At 48.9% G+C, this 19,579-nt stretch overlaps 1 protein-coding gene across 2 annotated transcripts in view; it reads left to right on the plus strand.

Annotated features, from left to right (window-relative positions):
• The first annotated feature begins 910 nt into the window (after positions 1 to 910).
• The window catches only part of ATP2C2 (ATPase secretory pathway Ca2+ transporting 2), a 77,057-nt gene continuing 58,388 nt past the window's right edge, over positions 911 to 19,579 (plus strand). The window contains exon 1 of one of the 2 annotated variants that reach the window (XM_002694745.4): positions 911 to 1,133. In XM_002694745.4, the coding sequence (XP_002694791.2) occupies positions 1,035 to 1,133 (99 nt within the window). In that variant the 5' untranslated portion in view covers positions 911 to 1,034. Of the gene's footprint in view, positions 1,134 to 16,595; positions 16,687 to 19,579 lie in introns of those variants that run through there. The other variant, XM_010814393.3, reaches the window with a different exon arrangement.

The following is a 19,579-nucleotide window of genomic DNA, read 5'->3' on the forward strand; positions in this document are numbered from 1 at the left end:
TGAAGCCAAAACACTTACACATCTCAGTATATCCACTTGGAGGCTGGAACCCGTCTACACTGCACATTCACCCACAGGCTTTGGGAGCCATGTGAGCCCAGTGATGATGAGAGTGACTATGCCATCCCCATACCCCATACACTATGCCAAGCCCTGCCCTGAGCTCTTCCCATATAAGACGGCCCAGCAAATTTCCTCTCAATTTCACTATGAAGGAGGTGCCATCACGGTGGCCATTTTACAGATGAGTAAACTGAGCCTGTGAACATTTAAGAAACCTGCTCCAGGTCCCAAGATTAGCAAGCACAGGAGCCAGCTCTGCAAATGAGAATAAAGAGCTCATAGACCATGCAGCACCAGGTATAGCCCAAAGGCAGAGGCTCCTCAAACTGTCCAGCTTGTGGGGTTCCCTCCCAGGGCCCTTCCTGGGGGTAAGGTCTTAAGCTGTCTTCTCCTTCAATAACAAACTGGCAATCGCCTTCAGAGAGGCCACGTAGCCGCTCCCGAGCCTCCCAGCAGCTCTAGGAGCCTCAGCTCACATTAAACGTGCTCCCAGCATCTTAGCTGACCTCACGTGGCTCCCCAGGAGAATCATCTGGGTGCTCAGGAAAGTTCAGCTTCCCGGCCCGCTCAGTGACTCAGGATAGGGAGGGGTCTGGTTTATCGCCCATCTCCACCCCATCTCCCCGGCTCCAGCTGCATCTCACGATTGGGCAAGTTTGGGAAACAGCCCAAGCTTTGAGGCCCCTCCGCAGCCCCCGGGGCCTTCCCCAGGCCGCCGCGGCCCCTCAAGGGCGGGAAAGTCCGGGAGGGGCGGGGCCCGGTGCTCCGAGGGCCTCCCTGTGCGCAGCTCCGCCCCGGGGGTGGGGCCTCACCTGCGGCAGGCAGGTAGGCGGCTACCTGGTAACCTGGGCCTGGCCCGGGAGGCTTGGGCGCGCGCAGCCAGCCCCGGCCACGCCAGGGACCGAGGGACGCAGGCACAGGCGGCCGCCGGCGGGACGGGAGGCTGGGCGAGGGGCCTGCACCCGCTCACTATGGTCGAAGGACGCTTCTCCAGGTTGCTGCAGAAGCTCGCCTTCTGGGGCTCGAGCCACAAGTACGAGCTGCTGGCGAAGGGCGAGTTGGAAACCTTGGTGAGTCCGGGCGCCCGGACGCGGGGCGTGCGACCTGACCCCCACCCCGGCCCACCCCACGACCCCGTCTGCGCACCGCAGGCTGCGCTCCCCCAGCTCGCCCGCCTCCCTCTGGTTCTAGAAAGAAGGTGTCTTCCTAACAACGCTCTGGGCCCAGCGTTCGTCTTTTAAGCTTTTTATCTCTCCCATGCCAACCCATTTTGCAGATGCGAGACTGAGGCCGAAACAGGGTAAATATGTCCGATAAGGGGCACAGGACTAGCAATGACCGAGCAGGGGACCTAACCTAGGTTTATCTGACTCCACAGAATTTAAATTCCCAGGTCTCCCCATCTAGACTGCTATCGGAATTTTTAAAGTTACTTAAATGGGGTCGGGGGGCATTGGTGACAAAGTGTTGTGCAAATGTTTGAGCATAAACAGTAGCAGTAATGGTGGAAATCAGAGTAAGAGTGGCCATGCTTTTCAGTTCTGCTTCCGGCATCTCCAGAGCCACTTTCGCAAAAACCACTCAGATTTGTGTGCTAGCTTTGCAGCCTCCAGAGGACCCTCTAGGATAAACCAACAGGATTCTAGGGCCAGGAGAGTTTTTCCAGTGGACAGGCTGACACTCCTGTCCCCAAAAGCCCATCCACGTGGAGGACCCAGAGAGGCAGCGGGGTCAAGGGGTCACCAACTTTCTCCTTAGCTTGTAAGCGGAACTCACCGCGTGATACCAAGAGCAGAGAACGTGGTGTTTCTGCAGAAGCATCTCTGGGTCTCTGCACTTTTTAAAGTGTAAATGAGTCGTTCAAAAACAAAATTCTTGAAGCGGTCCTCTGCAGGTGCTCATGGCCTTTTGACGGCTGAAGGGAAACCTCAAAGTTAAATTGACTTTTTAATGAATGAGAGCTGTTGGAAAATCTTGACAACGGTCAAAACATTTTGGTTGTATGGGTCTTAAATATTTGTGTGTGTGTGTTTGAAATAGTGTTTTATAGATGAACACTAGCATGAGAATTCTGGTGCTAGGATGGCAGACCACAGGGTTGTGTCTGGCAGTTCTCAAATAATCTCTGTTTTTCATATGTGAGGTGTATGTTAACCATGGGTTGGATACAAAGTCCAATTATTTCGCTGAAATCCATTTCTCTCCCTCTGTGTACGCCGTGTAACTCATTCTGTTGAAGGAATTTGAGGTTAATTTGCCAGCCTGTTCTATGTTACTTTTTCTATTTTTCTTTTTCTTTTCATCTTTGACTTTGCATCAAGCTGGGTATTTTTCAAGCACTCCTGATGTCGTTGGTTACAGCCAGATTCTATGGGATGCCTTGGTTTGCCAAGTACCTGGGGCTTCTCTGGTGGCTCCAATGATAAAGAATATGCCTGCAATGCAGGAGACCTGCGTTAGATCCCTGGGTCAGTAAGATCCCCTAGAGAAGGGAATGGCTACCCACTCCAGGATTCTTGCCTGGAGAATTCCATGGGCAGAGGGAAACTGGTGGGCTACAGTCAATGAGGTCGCAAAGAGTCAGACACGACTGAGCAATTAACACTAACACTTAGGTGTGCCAGCTATGGGGATGATGTATCCTGAATAGAGATGCTAGGGAGAATTTGATCTCTGAACCAAGGTGGGCTTCATGCCCCCAGAGCTTTTCAGAGGGTCCCTTAAAAGTGGGACGGGTCTTCAACCTGTCTGTAGGTATTCGGGGGTGGAGGGGCACTCACCTACCTGGCGTGTTCTCAACAGCACCCTGAGGCACGTATGACGACTTGGCAGTGCGGGGGCAGTGAGATGGGAAACCCAGGCAGCCAGCTGCGCAGGCTGGCTGAGAAACCAAGTATTCTGTCTCTAAAGGCAGCTCAGCAAACCCAGGGAATTATAAAAAAGTAAATGAGGAGTGTGATGAGGGAGGCGGCCGGCCGGCCAGCCAGGTCACCTGTTTCCTGCCAGCTCAGCTCACAGTCTTTGCTCTTACACTTACGTCCTCCACTTTGAAAAAGAAGCAAATTTGCTTACCGTGATCATTTCCTCAATAGTTGTAACTCTCCTTCATGAGTACTTGTTGTAGGTGGTGTCCTAGGCAGGCTCTGAACCTCCCCTCCACTTTGCCGAGTCACCCCAGTTATAATACTAATTATTATTGAGACCTTGTTGTGTCTCTTCACCCCTAAGTTGTGTTAATTGTATGCACGTGATAGATGAGGCTTTGGAGGCTCTCAGATTGGCCAGGTGGTAAGGTTACAGCTGTGTCCAAAACAAAGTTCATGGCAGAGACTGACCGTCAACAGAGAAATCCACCAGTTTCCAGTAGGAAGGAGAATAAAAAAAAGTGGAGTGACTGGGCAGGGGACAGGTGGTTGAGACAGGGGTCAAGGGAGCAGGACCGAGAGTCAGGAGCATCCAAGGCTGAGTCAGCACAGCCCTTATGGCTCTGGAGATGGTTTATTCTTGCTGCATTTCCAACGAAAAGGAAAGCACCTGGGAGACCTGCTTTCGTTACTGGGAAAGATCTTTCTCTGCCCATCAGAACCTTGGCTAAGGAAAATGTTGGACCAGAAATTCCTGCTTCCTGGATGACTTGGTGCCAACTCAGAAAGTTATCTTTGACCCTCAGGGCCCCCATCTCTTAACCGAGACTGGCATGGCTCCATCCCACACTGCCTTCCTGGTTGGTGAACTGATTCATCTCCCTGGGGCTCTGCAGGGCGAAGACTAGGTCCCAGCCGACCCGTGTCTTGGTCATTCATTCAGCCCAGATTCACCGAGCACCTGCCCTGTGTCAGGCTGGTGCTGCACGCCAGGGATGGAGTGGAGGGAAGGATGCACACACTCCCTGCCCTCGTGGTGCCCTGTCCTGAGACGGGCCCCAAACCACAGACCACAGCTGACTGTTTAATGAGAAGGGATGTTTAACAGATTCATTGGAATGGCAACGACTAGGAGATGTGGGAAGGGCAGAGTTGATGGAGAGTTCTAGGCAGAAGGGAGTGAGGTGCAAGGCTTAGTGGGAGAGGATGAGGCTGCAGAAGCGGACCCCACAGAGGTTCTGGGCCTTGTGAAGAATTTGGGCTCCCTCCATAGAGCGACAGGGAATCATGGAAAGGTTTTAGGCTGGGGCAGGACAGTCATTCATTTATTTGCAAATGTGCCAGACATGACGCATGCAGTGAACAGAACAGACACAGTCACATTTGAGTTTTTAAGAGATCACACTTGGATTGCAGGAAGAGGAGTTCTGAGACTTACACACACAGAGAGAGACACCCACAGAGATCCTTGGTGTTTCTCAAAATTTAGCAATATATGTCATCTTAAAGAAACGTATTGGAAGCCCCCAGGGTTGTCTTTTAAGTATTATTTATCTGGCTGGTCTCAGTTGTGGCATATGGGATCTTTAGTTGTGGCATGAGAACTCTTAGCTGTAGCATGTGGGATCTAGTCCCCTGACCAGGGATCGAACCCAGGCCTCTTACTTGGGGAGCACGGAGTCTTAGCCACTGGACCACCAGGGAAGCTCCCCCGTTGTCTTACGTTAGTCATGTCCAGCTATTTGTGACCCCCATGGACTGTAGCCCACCAGGCTGCTCTGTCCATCAGAATTCCCAGGCAAGAATACTAGAGCGGGTTGCCATTTTCCTCCTCCTGGGCATCTTACCAACCCAGAGACTGAACCCATGTCTCCTGCACTAGCAGGCAGGTTCTTTACCTCTGAGTCCTGGGAAGCCCTTCATATACCAAAATGTGCCTTGAATAAGTATAAACCTAAAATTGGCAATAAACATAGTCACATGCTTATTATGAAAACTACGTTTATAATAAGATTATGAAGTACACATGGAGCAACTGTGTTTTGACGTGGCTGGTGACGTCGTATCAGAAGTCGACCAGTGATGTGGAATGCTTGTGTTCGTTGTCGACTGCTGTGTGACATGTTACTCCCAAACGTGGCAGCTGAAAAGGACTTTCTCTCCCAGTTTCTTTGAGTCTCAGGTCTAGGGGTGGTTTTCCTGGGTACTGCCGGCTCCAGGTCTCTCGTGTGGCTGCTGTCCAGCTCTCCCCAGGGCTGTGGTCTCGTCTGAAGACTCTCAGGGAAGAAGGGGGGAGGGATTCCCGCCTGGGGCTGCTGGTGGGCCTCTGGCTCTGATTGCACGGGCATCTCCTCGCTTCTGGCATGTTCTGTTGACTGGAAGGAGTCTAGGTCGAGCTGGTTCTCAAAGGGGAGGGGATAACACCAGGGTGTGAATAAAGGGAGACAGAGTGATGGAGGTATCTAGAGGCTGCCTGCCACACTGGTGGAAAGAAATCGTCCCCTAAATGAGATCACTTGCTAAATAGAACCACGCCTGGTATGAGGTTTGCTGCGCAGCTGTCTGGTTTTGTTGGTGTTTTTATTAGTCTTGAGTCTGGTCTTTTTTTTTTTTTTTCCTGGCTGTGTTAGGTCTTGGTTGCTCCATACAGGCTTTTCTCTAGTTGTGGCAAGCGGGGGCTCCTCTCTAGTTGTGGTGTGCAGGCTTCCTGTCGCAGGGGCTCCTCTCTAGTTGTGGTGTGCAGGCTTCCTGCCGCGGGGGCTCCTCCCGTTGCAGAGCACAGGCTCTAGGCACATGGGCCTGGAAGCTGTAGCCCATGTGCTTAGTTCTTCGGTGGCATGTGGGGTCTTCCTGGACCGGGGATCAAACCGATGTCCCCCGAGTTGCAAGGTGGATTCTTAACCACCAGGGAAGGCCTTGAGGTCCAATCTTCAGACTCTTTTTGAATTTTGATTTTGATAAAGCTTATGCTGGAAATGTTTAATTCCCCATATGTGTATAAAATGGTGTTCACGCAGACCGAGACTGTGTCTGCTAGATCAGGACAACCTGCCCGTCACATAATCATCGTAGAACTGGCTGGATCACTTGAAGATAAGGCCTTGTGGAAGGGTTGTTTCTTCACCGTGTGCGGATGAGCGTGCTCACTGCTCATCACCCGTGCCAGGTAGCCACGGGCAGAGACTGGGCTTGCAGACGGCCTCCCTGGCAGCACGGTTGCCCGCTTCGCAGGTCAGACTTCCTGAAGTTGATGCGCTGACGTCACCGCGTGCTGTGCACTGGCTCCGTGCTCCCACCAAGCTCTCTCCGGGCTTCCGAGAAGCCTGCATCCCTTCAGTGCGCCATGGGATTGTTGTCCTGGATGCAGGTGTGACACCAGGGTCCTGTGACAGCTCTTTGTTATAAACCAGCCACCCGGAAGGTCTTTATGCTGTGTCATATTAGGCTAGTTATTAAAACATATTCAATGTCTGTAAGATCTTCGAAAACTTGCAGGCTTTTGAGAGCATGTCTGAAGATGCTGTGTTGGAAACCCTGCCCCAGACCTAGTGTCATGAGCCTTATTAAGGGTAAAAGACCCCGGATTCCTCGAGCTCCTGCGGGTGGGGTGGCTAGCAGGCTCACAGCCGGCCATCTTCTGCCGTGTCTCACATGGTCGTCCCTCCGTGTCCTAATCTTTCCTTCTGACAAGGACACCAGACCCATCCTAATGACCTCATTTTAACTTAATCACCTCTTGGAAATCCCTGTCTCCAAACAGTCACAGCCTGAGGTGCTGGGATTAGGACATCAGCATGTGGGTTTGAGGGGAAGACAATTCTGCCTGGAATATGAGTTCCTTGTAGAAAGTATCTGGGAGGGTATTTGTTGGGGGAGGGGCTTCTGTGGGCCGTGGTGGGGGGATAGGTAACCTTCGTGGAGGTCTCAATCACTCTTTTTTTTTTTAAATTAAACTTTTTATTTTGTATTGGGGTACAGCCGGTTAACAGTGTTGTGATGTTACAGGTGAACAGCAAAGGAACTCCGCTGTACATATGGGGCTTCCCTGGTGGCTCAGAGGCTAAAGCATCTGCCTGCAATGCAGGAGACCTGGGTTTGATCCCTGGATCAGGAAGATCCCCTGGAGAAGGAAATGGCAACCCACTCCAGTACTCTTGCCTGGAAAATCCCATGGACAGAGAAGCCTGCCATACATATACATGTATCCATTTTCCCCCAAACTCCCCTCTCTCCCAGGCTGCCACATAACACTGAGCAGAGTTCCGTGTGCTATAGAGTAGGTCCTTGTTGATTACCCATTTTGAATATAACAGTGTGTATATGTCCATCCCAAACTCCTCACTGTCCCTTCCCCCATACATCTCCCCTGGCAACTGTAAGTTCACCCTCAAAGTACAGACACTCTTAAAACCGTGTTTGTCAGCCCTACCTGTGTGCCCCAAAGCCCTGGAGATGACCTGTGTCCTTCCGGCTGGGCCGTCTTCACTGTGACCTTCTTGTGGGTGGGTAGCGGAGCCCAGCAGAGCATGTGTCTGACGCAACTTGAAACTCAAGTATTTACCAAGGAAGATGTGCTCCAAACTCATGATTCTGGAGTCCCTGGGGTGAGAGCAACTTGAAACCTCTGGAATGAAGTCAAGCCCTACCCATAATTATTCTTTATAGTTCAAACCATTGAACCCAGACTGCCGTGCTAACTGGGCCTGGTAGGTTTACAGCTAACACCCAGGATCACCCCAGGTACATCTCAGAATCCTTTGGTCTGTGCCTCTCCAGTGAGACTGAGTCTGGTGGAACTTGTGGGTCGGGGGAAAGAGTATTGGCCTGAAAGACCGCACCTAACCAGGAGATCTTGGTTTAGGCAGGGGTCAGGGCCAGGACCCCAGAGCCGGAACCCACCCTGGGTTCCATTCCCCTGGCTGTGTGAGTTTGGGCACATTCTCTGTCTCTGCACATCTGAATGTCTGTCTCTGAAAGCGGGTGTGTGCCCTTAGTGGTTTCGAGGTTCCTCGTGGCTCTTTGTGAAGATTAGATCAGGTGACGTGTGTAGGTGCTGACGCAAGTGTGCTTTCCCTGGGTGAATATAGTCATAAGACAAGAATAAACGAGAGAATGTGAGGAAAACTCGGCATGATGCCTAGCTCAAACAGCGGCGATGGTTTTTATTAGGAATCATCCCTGTCCCGTTGCTCTCTGAGCTCAGGTCGAGTGTGCAGCGAGATGCTCAGGAGCCAGACTGGCTACATAAATTGCAAGATGAAAATGTGGGGCCCCTTCTTGAAAAATGGTTTAAGAATTTCAGGTCGGTGCCAGCAGGGCATTGCAGGCAGCACAGCCGGCCTGGCGGGGCGTCCTTGTGTGAGGTCCGTGGTCGGAGATGCCAGACGTTCTTGCCATTTGCTTTCCTCCTTTTCAGGCTCCGCACAGCCTTCTTCTGCCCTTCACATACTTCTGTGGCTGCTTTAGAATAGCTCTTCCCCAAACGCGGTCTGGGGCCCAGGAACGTGAAGTCTGAGTTGCAACCGAGAACCACTCTTTCTCCATCCCTGTGACATCCATCCTCCTGAGGCCAGATCCTTTTAGTGAGTTAAACACTTGTACTACCCAGGGGAGCTTATAGTCTGGTGGGTAAGACAGAAATTATACTAGTGAGTATATAATTACAAGCTGAGATAAGCCCCATGAAGGAAAGCAGCACATGTAAGAAAGGAGTTAAACACAGCCTGTGTGTGCCTGTAGCCTGTGGGGATGCTGCTGCCATCAGGGTGCAATCTGGGGAGACTTCCTGGAGGAGGTGGCAGGGACTTGGAGAACTGAGATTTGAAGGCAAGCTACCCATTCTCATTTTATTTTTTTACATAAGCCACATTTCACATATGCCCTGGAGGATGGCCTCCCTCCTCTGACCTTGGGAATTCTGTAGGTTGCTAGTCTCATTCAGCGGCACTGCATCTCCAGTGTTAGAAATCCCCCCACTGGGCTGCCCCTTCCTCCTTTCCCTAAGTGCCAGCATATTGAAATTTGAGTGAGTTTTGCCTTCACTGACCATTGAATTAGGCTAATGTTAGTGTTCTACTGTCTTTTATGAACCAGGAACACTACATTATTTTTTCTTTATCCTCCCCCGCCGCCCCACTTCTTTGTCCTTTTTCCTTTTCCCTTTCGAAACTTGTCTTAGTTTTTTGGTTCGATGTTTTGTTTTTTTCCCTCATAAACCAGAGTAAGTTTGCAGAGTCTGAAATTCCTCCTTCACTCCCTCACTTCTTTTCTCTCCTCCTTGATGGGGAGGTGGAGGGATTACTTGCCCTTTGCAACTAATCTGTGTGCAGTAATCAGATCGCCGTTGGTTTGGGCACTCCCGGCCTCCTTTCTCTGCAGTTCTAGAGAAGCTGTGATTAGGAACACTGGCATCCGAGCACCGGCCACCTGAGGCAAAGTCCAGTTTCGCCACCTGCCAACGGAAGGTTCTAAGCCAGTTTCTTAATTCTCTCTTGCCTCTGGGTTTTCTTCTGTCCAGTGGGGTCAAGTGTACCTGCCTCAGAGCTCTGTTGTGGAGTGGAATGATTCCCTGTGTGTGAAGTATTCAGGCAGCATCTGATCACACCGTAATTACCGTTGTTTATATACAACAACGTAAGTGTCTTTTTGTTTATTTTTTGTACATACATAGGGTCCTATTGCACACACAACAGGAAGCTCCTCCGCCCTTCACACTTCCCCACAGTGCATCCTGATCAAACACGTTCTTTTCTTATTTCTTTTTTTTTTTTAATTTTTGGCTGTGCTGGGTCTTCGTTGCTGCGCACAGGTTTTCTCTGGTTGCAGCGAGTGGGGCCTACTCTTCGTCGCGGTGCACAGACTTCTCATTGCGGTGTCTTCTCTTCTTGCAGAGCACGGGCTCTAGAGCACACGGGCTCAGTGGTTGCAGCTCTGGGCTTAATTGCTCCATGGTATGTGGAATCTTCCTGGACCAGGGATCGAACCTGTGTCCCCTACATCGGCAGGCAGATTCTCAGCCACTGAACCACCAGGGAAGTCCTCTTTTCCTGTTTCTTAAAGTTTACTGAAGTACAGTTGATTTATAGTGTTGTGTGAGTTTCTTCTGTACAGCAAAGCAACTCCGTTATACATATATATATATTCTCTTTCATCCCATTATGGTTTATTACAGAATATTGAATACAGTTCCCTGTGCTCTGCAGTAGGACCTTGTTCTTAATCCATTTTATATATCAATATAATAGATTGCCTCTGCTAATCCCAAACTCCCAGTCCATCCCTCCCCCAGCCTCTTCCCCCTTGACAACCACAAGTCTGCTCTCTATGTCTGTGAGTCTATTTTGTAGATAAGTTTGTTTGTGCCGTGTTTTAGTTTCCACATGTAAGTGATATCATATGGTGATGGTCTTTCTCTAACTTCCTTCACTTAGTATGATCCTCTCTAGGCTCATCCGTGTTGCTGCAAATGGCATTACTTCCTTTTTATGGCTGAGTAGTATCCCACTGTATGCATGTACCACATCTTCTTTATCCATTCCTCTGTTGACGGACATTTAGGTTGCTTCCCTGTCTTGGCTGTTGTGAATAGAAGCACATTCTTTCCTAGCGGCTGTGTAGGCATTTTAAGTTAACCCACATCCCCAGCTGATGGGCTTTTGGGTAGTTTCCCTCCTTTCATTTTCAGAACAATGTTCTGCTGAACACCTATGGATGCCGTATATTATTTTGAATCCTTACAGAAATCCCTGTAGGAATCTGAGCCTTGGAAAGTGAAGTAACTTGCCCAGGCCCACACAACTCCCCAAGGAGTTCGGACCCAGGTCAGCCTGGATTCTGTGCATGAATTCTCCACTCCCACTGGCCAGGTTTCTCTTCTCTGAAGTTCCTGTTTTCCCTGTTGTAATCAATTAGTATTGGGCTGGACAAAAGGTGCCTTTGGATTTTTCAGGAAGAGCCTCTGGAAAACCCAAATGAACTTTTGGCCAACCTGGTATTTTATGACAAGTAGTGCTGAGGCTGTGTCGATAGCCTATTTCTCATTTTTGCTCAGTTTTAGCATCTGTTGGTGATTCTTGCCTGAACCCATTACTGTTTAAAAAATATTTATTTTTAATTGAAGGATAATCGCTTTACAGTATTACGTTGGTTTCTCCATACATCAACATGAATCAGCCATAGGTATACATATGTCCCTTCCCTCCTGAACCTCCCTCCCACCTCCACTCCATCCCACTCCTCTAGGTTGTCACAGAGCCCCAGTTTGAGTTCCCTGAGTGATACAGCAAATTCCCACCGGCTGTTTTACCTGTGGTAGTATGTATGTTTCCATGCTACCCTCTCCATCTCCATCTGTCCCACCCACTCTTCCCTCTCCCGTCACATCTCCATTGCTGTCCTGCAAATAGGCCCATCAGTGCCGCCTTTCTAGATTCCAGGTGTAAGTGTTAATATATGATATTTATTTTTCTGACTTACTTCACTCTATATAATAGGCTCTAGGTTCATCCACCTCATCAGAACTGACTTAAAATGCATTCCTTTTTATGGCTGAGTAACATTCCATTGTATATATGTACCACAGCTTCTTTATCCATTCATCTGTCAATGGACATCTAGGTTACTTCCATGTCCTAGCTATTGTAAATAGTGCTGCAATGAACACAGAGGTACATGTGTCTTTTTCAATTATGATTTCCTCAGGGTATGTGCCCAGTAGTGGGATTGCTGGGTTATATGGTATTTTTATTCCCAGTTTTTTAAGGAATCTCCATACTGTCTTCCATAGTGGCTGTATCAATTTATGTTCCCACCAACAGTGCAGAAGCATTCCCTTTTCTCTACACCCTCTCCAGCATTTATTGTTCATAGATTTTTGATGATGGCCATTTTGACCAGTGTGAAGTGATGTCTTGTTGTAGTTTTGATTTGCATTTCTCTAATAATGAGTAACGTTGAGCATCTTTTCATGTGTTTATTAGCCATCTGTGTGTCTTCTTTGGAGAAATGTCTGTTTAGGTCTTCTGCCCATTTTTTGATTGGTGAACTCATTACTTTTAGAATGTTTGCTGAACGGCAATTTTCCAAGTTTATCATTCCTGCCTCATTTACTACCTGGTGCTTGGTATCAGAAAGAGCTGCCCTAACTCGCAGACCTAGAGAACAAAGCTACGGTTACCGGGGCACAAGGACAGGGGAAAGGGACAGTTAGGGAATTTGGGATGGACATGTACACACTGCTATATTAAAAATGGGTAGGGACTTCCCTGGTGGTCCAGTGGCTAAGACTCCATGCTCCTAATGCAGGAGGCCCATGTTCCATCCCTGGTCTGGGAACTAGCTCCCAAATGCCGCAACTAAGACCCGACACAGCCAAATAAATAACTTTTTTTTTAATGGATAACCAACAAGGACCTACTGAATAGCACATGGAACTCTGCTGGGTGTTATGTGGCAGCCTGGATGGGAAGGGGATTTGTGGGGAGAATGGATACATGTATATGTATGACTGAGTCCCTTCCCTGTTCACCTGAAACTATGGCAACATTGTTAATCAGTTATGCCCCAACACAGATAAAAAGTTTAAAAGGAAAAAAGAGCTGCCCCTTTCTCCTCTTTATCTAGTTGTTCGTGTATTCATTCATACATCATTCATGCACTCACAAATTCCTATTCTTTTAGGTGGGTTAAAATTTGTTACCCTCTTTTTTTTTTATCCTCATGCCCAGATTTGGCCATTAGAAGCCTTTTCTCATGGTGACTTTTCTGTCCTCTGGACATCTTTCCGTCACTCTCTGAGCATGTGCCTGCTCTCTGGCATAACAAGACATTCCAAGCTCATTGTGAACCTTCCCTGAGCCAGCCCTGGAGCCAGCCATTTCTTCTGGGAGTCTTGGCTCTTTTCGCCAGAAGGATATTATTTTTAAAATTTCTTTTGCTGCACCAGGTCTTAGTTGCGGCACATGGGCTCTGTAGCTGTGGCATGCGAGCTCTTAGTTGGGGCCTGTGGGGTCTAGTTCCCCGACCAGGGATCAAACACGGGCACCCTGCATTGGGAGTGATGAGTCTTAGCCGCTGGACCACCAGGGAAGTCCCAGAAGAAGGGTATTTAGAAATCAAGATCTGGTGTGCCGTGTGCCCATGGTCCTGGGGTGTTATGGCCTCTGGGCCCTCTCAGGTGTGTGTACGTGTACACTGTTAGAGCCATATTCAGTTTTATACTTGTGTGTGCATTTATACATGTATATATAAGTATAAAACTGAATATTTGATCATAGCTTTCAATCCAGGGCTGGTTCCAGCTCTATGTATATTTGTAACTCCCTTCCCCGACAGCAAGAGTGCCAGCTCACATTATGTTTGGTATGTATTTGCTTATTACCTAATCTCCCTGTGCGTGACCAGGCTCCTCACCTTGCCACCCACCTGTTGGTCCCCAGTCCCAGCGGCCTCCTCCTAACCCAGCTCTCGTGTTGACTGCTCTGTGCCACCTGCTTCCCCCACAAGACCTGCACTCTGAGCACCTCACGTCATATTGGCAGTTCTTTGCTGTCTGGGTTCACACCACCATCATTCACACACAGAGAACACCAACTAGGTGTGATTTCAGGGCCTGGAAAACACCTCTCTGAAACCCATCTTGACCTGAGGCTGGACCTTAAGAACCTCTGCCTCAGCAATGCTCCATGTGTGGTATCGTTATTCCCATTGTACAGAAGAGAAAGCGGAGGCTCAGAGAAGTCAAAGGGCTTGTTGAGGGTTGCTCGGCTGGTAGCTGGGAACCTGGATCAGGGCCCAGATCAGTGAGACAGTGCCTGGTGATGCTCCTTCCACCAGTTTCTGCAGTTAGGGTACCCCCCGCAGCATTAAAAAGCAGTGGGCCAGCCCTTTGAGTTCATTTGCATCCCTCTTGCCTCCTGTTGCTCTGCGCTCTCAGCCCTGCCGCCGTCCTCGTGGGTCCCTCCCGTTGCAGCCTCTGCCCTCCCTTCCCAAGCTGACATTGGCCCAGTCTTTGATCCTGAGCATCCCAGCCTAGGAAGGCCCTCCCCTTCTGCTCCAGCTCTGCCCCAGGCTTAGTCAAGACTGGTTTTTCCTCCTTGGAATCAGAAGATCTTACTCAGGGTTCAAGATCCGACAGGACGCAAAAGGGGGTTCAACAGAAGTCTCTTGCTGCCTGTTTCACACCACCCAGTTTCGAGCTCCGAAGGCAACCAGCCCCTGGTCTCTGTGCCCTGATTATGCTAGCAAACCCATCCTCTTCTCCGCTTGGTTATAGACAGGCTAACCTATTGCTCATGATATGCTTTGCCCTTTATTTTTTTTCCTTCTCAGTCTATTGCTAAAGGTACCACCACTTGGGAATACTGCTGGGCAGTGTCTGTTGCTCAGTCCCTCAGTCGCATCTGAATTTGTGACCCTGTGGACTGTAGCCCGCCGGGCTCCTCTGTCCGTGGAATTCTCCAGGCAAGAAGACTGGAGGGGGTTGCCGTTTCCTACTCCAGGATCCTTCCCGACCTCAGGATCGAACCGGTGTCTCTTTTGTCTCCTGCATTGCAGGCGGATTCTTTACCACTAGCGCCACCTAGGAAGCGCGCCAAAATCTCTCTTGTATTCGTCTCCATCCTCACGGGTGAAGAAGGTGCCTCAGTGATAATGCTGTGTAAGAACTTGTATTTGCCCTTCACAGCTTTGTTGGTGATGACTTCGCCATTTGCCCAAAACTCAGCTCACCTTTCTTCCTCAGTCAGGTTTCACATGCGTTCAGTTTCTGCCTTCTCCTTCTCAAGTGCTTCTCTGTCTTCACTGTCCCTGTTGATCCTCTTTAGCTCCTGAACTTTCCAGGCCTCTCTTCTCCTCCTCATTTTCATCATCAGTACTGAATGGATCCAGGGCAGCCAGGGACTGCTTGTTCTCCTCCACGGTCAGTCAGTCAGTCAGTTCAGTCACTCAGGCGTGTCTGACTCTTTGCGACCCCATGAATCGCAGCACGCCAGGCCTCCCTGTCCATCACCAAGTCCCGGAGTTCACTCAGACTCACGTCCATCGAGTTAGTGATGCCATCCAGCCATCTCATCCTCTGTCGACCTCTTCTCCTCCTGCCCCCAATCCCTCCCAGCATCAGAGTCTTTTCCAATGAGTCAACTCTTTACATGAGGTGGCCAAAGTACTGGAGTTTCAGCATTAGCATCATTCCTTCCAAAGAAATCCCAGGGCTGATCTCCTTCAGAATGGACCAGTTGGACCTCCTTACAGTCCAAGGGACTCTCAAGAGTCTTCTCCAACACCACAGTTCAAAAGCATCAATTCTTCGGCGCTCAGCCTTCTTCACAGTCCAACTCTCACATCCATACATGATCACAGGAAAAACCATAGCCTTGACTAGACGAACCTTTGTTGGCAAAGTAATGTCTCTGCTTTTGAATATGCTATCTAGGTTGGTCATAACTTTCCTTCCAAGGAGTAAGCGTCTTTTAATTTCATGGCTGCAGTCACCATCTGCAGTGATTTTGGAGCCCCAAAAAATAAAGTCTGACACTGTTTCCTCCACAGTACCCATCCTTATTAGTGGCATGGGGGTTGTTTCCAGTGCTTAGTTGATACAGGCACTGTGGCAGTGGCTGACTTTGAACAGAAATCATTCTGCAGTAAATGAGTCTGCAAAAGAAATGACTAGAACAGGTCCGTTTTCAGCTTTTAGAAAATATTTATTTGTTTTAGGCTGTGGTGGGTCTTTGTTGCCACGTGGGCTCTTGTGACAAGAAGGGTGTTTTTCTCTAGTTGTGACGAGCGGGGGCTCTTCTATAGTTGCGACGTGGGCTCTTCTCTCGTTGTGACAATCAGGGGCTCTTCTCTCGTTGTGACGAGCGGGGGCTCTTCTCTCATTGTGACGAGCGAGGGCTCTTCTCTAGTTGCGACGTGCAGGCTTCTCACTGCAGGGGCTTCTCTCTCTGTGGAGCACAGGCTCCAGGGCTTCGGTATTTGCAGCGTGTGGGCTCAGTAGTTGTGGCTCCCGGGCTCCAGAGCACAGCCTCTGTAGCTGTGGCACACAGGCTTAGTTGCTGCAGGGCATGTGGGATCTCCCTGGATCAGGTATCGAACCTGGGTCTCCTGCACTGGCAGGCGGATTCTTTGCCACTGAGCCACCAGGGAATCTCGGTCTTTATGGAAATCACCTATTCTGGACGTTTCATAAAAACCGAGTCAAGTGATAACGTGGCCTTTTGTGTCTGTCTTCATCAGCATGAGGTTTTTGAGGTCTATCTGTGTTGGAGAATGTTGTTTCCTAGGGTTAATGAGCAGAGCACCCCAGACTATGACGGCTTCAAGCAACAGAAATTTACTCTCTCACAGTTCCGGGGCCAGATGTCCAAGATCGCAGTATGGGCAGGGCCTGGCTCTAACGGCCGTAGTGGAGAACCTGTCCCGTGCCTTTCTCTTAGCTTCCAGTGCTGCTGGCGAGGCAGTGGCCTGGGCTTCTAGTGGGATCACTCTCTGCGGGTCTGTCTCCATGTCCAGGACTCTCCTTACGAGGTCATCAGTCGTATCCAACTGGATCTCGCCCTGATGACCTCATTGTCACCTCGTTACCTCTGTAAAGACCCTGTTTCTCAGTTCAGTCACCTTTGAGGTTCAGGGGGTTAGGACTTCAAGATAACTTCTTTTTTCTTCCAGTTTTATCAAGATATAAATGGACGTACAGCGTTGTGTAAGTTTAAGGTGTACAGCATCATGATTTGACTTACATCATGAAATGATTATCACAGTAAGTTCAGCAAACATCCAATATCTCATATTTTTCCCTTGTGATGAGAACTTTTAGGGTTCACCCTCTTAACAACTTTTGTATATAACATACAGCAGGGTTGATTATATTTATCAATTTGTACATCACACGCCTGGTACTAATTTATCTTATAACTAGAAATTTCTGTCTTTTGACCGCCTTCATCCAACTCACCGTCCCCACCTCTGGTAACCGTGAATCTGATCTCTTTTTCTATGAGATCAGATTTTGTTTGTTTCTGAAGTTTAATTGACCTACAACAATATGTTAGTTCCTGGTATACGTCATTTCGATATGATGATCGTGTCAAACTGATCACCAGGATAAGCCTCGTTACAGTCTGTCACCATACAAAGACATCACTGAATCAGTCTACATAGTCCTCACACTGTGTGTTTATACCGTGGCACGCTTATTGTGCAAATGGAAGTCTGCACCTCTTCATCTCCTCCATCCATTTCTCTCCTCCCCACCCCTCCCCTCTCACAACCCCGTGTTTGTTCTCAATGTCTATGGCTCTTTCTGTGTTGTTACGTGTGTTCACGGGTTTGCTTTTTAGAGCCCACATATAAGCGATATCATACGGTGTTTGTCTCTCTGTCTGACTTCACTGAGCATAACGCCCTCCCTGTCCATCCATGTTGTTGCAAATGGTGAGGTTTCATTCTTTTTTTTATGGTTGAGTAGTAGGAATATTGTGTGTGTGTGTGTGTGTGTGTGTACGTATGTAGACACCACATCTGCCTCACCCACTCATGTATTAATAGGCACTTCGGTTGCTTCCATATCAAGATACCTTTTTTTGAAGACACAATTCAACATATAGTGTAGCATGCATCAGTACTTCATCCCTTCTTTAAAAATCTGTTTTTTATTTATGTATTTGGCTGTGCCAGGTCTTAGTTGCGACATATGGGCTCGTTAGTTGCGGCCTGTGGGGTTTTTAGTTGCTTGCCGCATGTGGGATCTAGTTCCCTGACCAGGGATCGAACCCAGGCACCCTGCATTGGGAGTGCAGTCTTAGCCACTGGACCACCAGGGAAGCCCCGGCACTTCATTCCTCTTTGAGGCTGAATGATGCTCCTTTGTGTGAGAGAGCACACCTTGTTACTGCATCATCTGCGGAAGGACTCTGAGCTGTTCCGAATTGTGCTGCTATGAACAGCAAAGAGCTCGTCTTTATTCGCATCCCTTTTTTTCAGTTCTCTTGTTCACAGACCCGGAAGTATGTCCGTGGCTTTCACTTACAGAGCACAGTTGGAGGCTAGACAGCCTCCCACTTTGGGCTCAGACTCCGTCCCCACGGTCATGGTCACGGTCATGGTCACGGAACACAGCTGGGGTTAGGATCCTCCCGCTGGACCCTCCTCCTCCAGGCCGCCTTCCCAGCCCCTCCCCTTATCCACACAAGCCTCTTTCAGCCATCTGGCTGGCTCCCAGGGACACACAGAGTTCCCAAGAAAGGGTGGGAATTCTTGCTAGTCTTGGCCACAAAGGCAGAGGGATTGGATGCCTTTGATCCTGTTTTGTTTTGTTCTTGTTCTGGATTTTGTGTGTATGTGGTAAAATGTGCAAAACATTTACCATCTTAACTGTTTCCAAGCACACGGTTCAGTGGCATTGAGTACATTCACGTGGTTGTCCAGTCATCACAGCCATCGTCTCCAGAACTTTTTCAGCTTCTCCAACCGAGTCTGTCCCCAGTAGACACTAACTCCTGGGAGTTCCCTGGCGGTCCAGTGGTTAGGACTCAGAGCTTTCACTGACGTGGCCTGGGTTCAGTCACTGGTTGGGAAACAAAGATCCCGCAAGCCAAGCGGCACAGCAAAAACAAAAACAATTACCCAGCTTCTGGTAAGCACCCTTCTACTTCCTGTCTCTATGAGTCTGTCTGTTCTGGGTACTGCACGTAAGTGGTGTCATTACAGTATTTGTCCTTTTGTAATTGGTGTGTTTCACTGAGCGTAACATCCTCAAGCTCCATTCCTGTTGTGGCAGGTGTCAGAATTCCTCCCTTTTTAAGGTTAAATGATATTCCATTGTTTGGGCTTGATCACATTTTGTTTACCCACTGATCTGTTGATGGACCCTTTAAAAAAAATTGAAATATATAGAGAAATTATTTAAGCCTAGCATCAAAAGGCAGAGAAGGCAATGGCACCAGTACTCCAGTACTCTTGCCTGGAAAATCCCATGGACGGAGGAGCCTGGTAGGCTGCAGTCCATGGGGTCGCAAAGAGTCAGACATGACTGAGCGATTTGACTTTCACTTTTCACTTTCATGCATTGGAGAAGGAAATGGCAACCCACTCCAGTGTTCTTGCCTGGAGAATCCCAGGGACGGGGGAGCCTGGTGGGCTGCCGTCTATGGGGTCGCACAGAGTCGGACACTACTGAAGTGACTTAGCAGCAGCAGCAGTAGCAGCAGCAGCATCAAAAGGAAATCAAAGATTTTAAAAAAAATAGAACTCACAGGTTTCCTATCTGTACCTTCAGATTAAAAAAAATTAATAAGTAAAAATTTAAAAATAAAACCACACAGATTCAAGCATTTATGTATCTTCTACAGCCACTTGTAGAAACTTCATTGAGAATGTCAGGAAACATCTCCCCGGCAAGACAAAGTCAGAGAGAGAGGCTGTGAAGTGTTGGGGTCACCACACCTCTTAAATCCCTCTGGGTCTTTAGGCTACTGATCTTCTATGGAATATTTACTGAATGCACCTGCCCCATGCAAAGTGCAACTACAGAGCTGGGTTGTTTTTATTTTGCTTTTTGTTTGTTTTGGCTGCGCTGGGTCTTCGTTGTTGCTCTCGGGCTTTCTCTACTTGCGGTGAGTGGGGACTCCTCTTCATGGCGGTGCACGAGCTTC

Source organism: Bos taurus, chromosome 18 (assembly GCF_002263795.3).
Source record: "Bos taurus isolate L1 Dominette 01449 registration number 42190680 breed Hereford chromosome 18, ARS-UCD2.0, whole genome shotgun sequence".
In the NCBI taxonomy this organism is placed as follows: Eukaryota; Metazoa; Chordata; class Mammalia; order Artiodactyla; family Bovidae; genus Bos; species Bos taurus.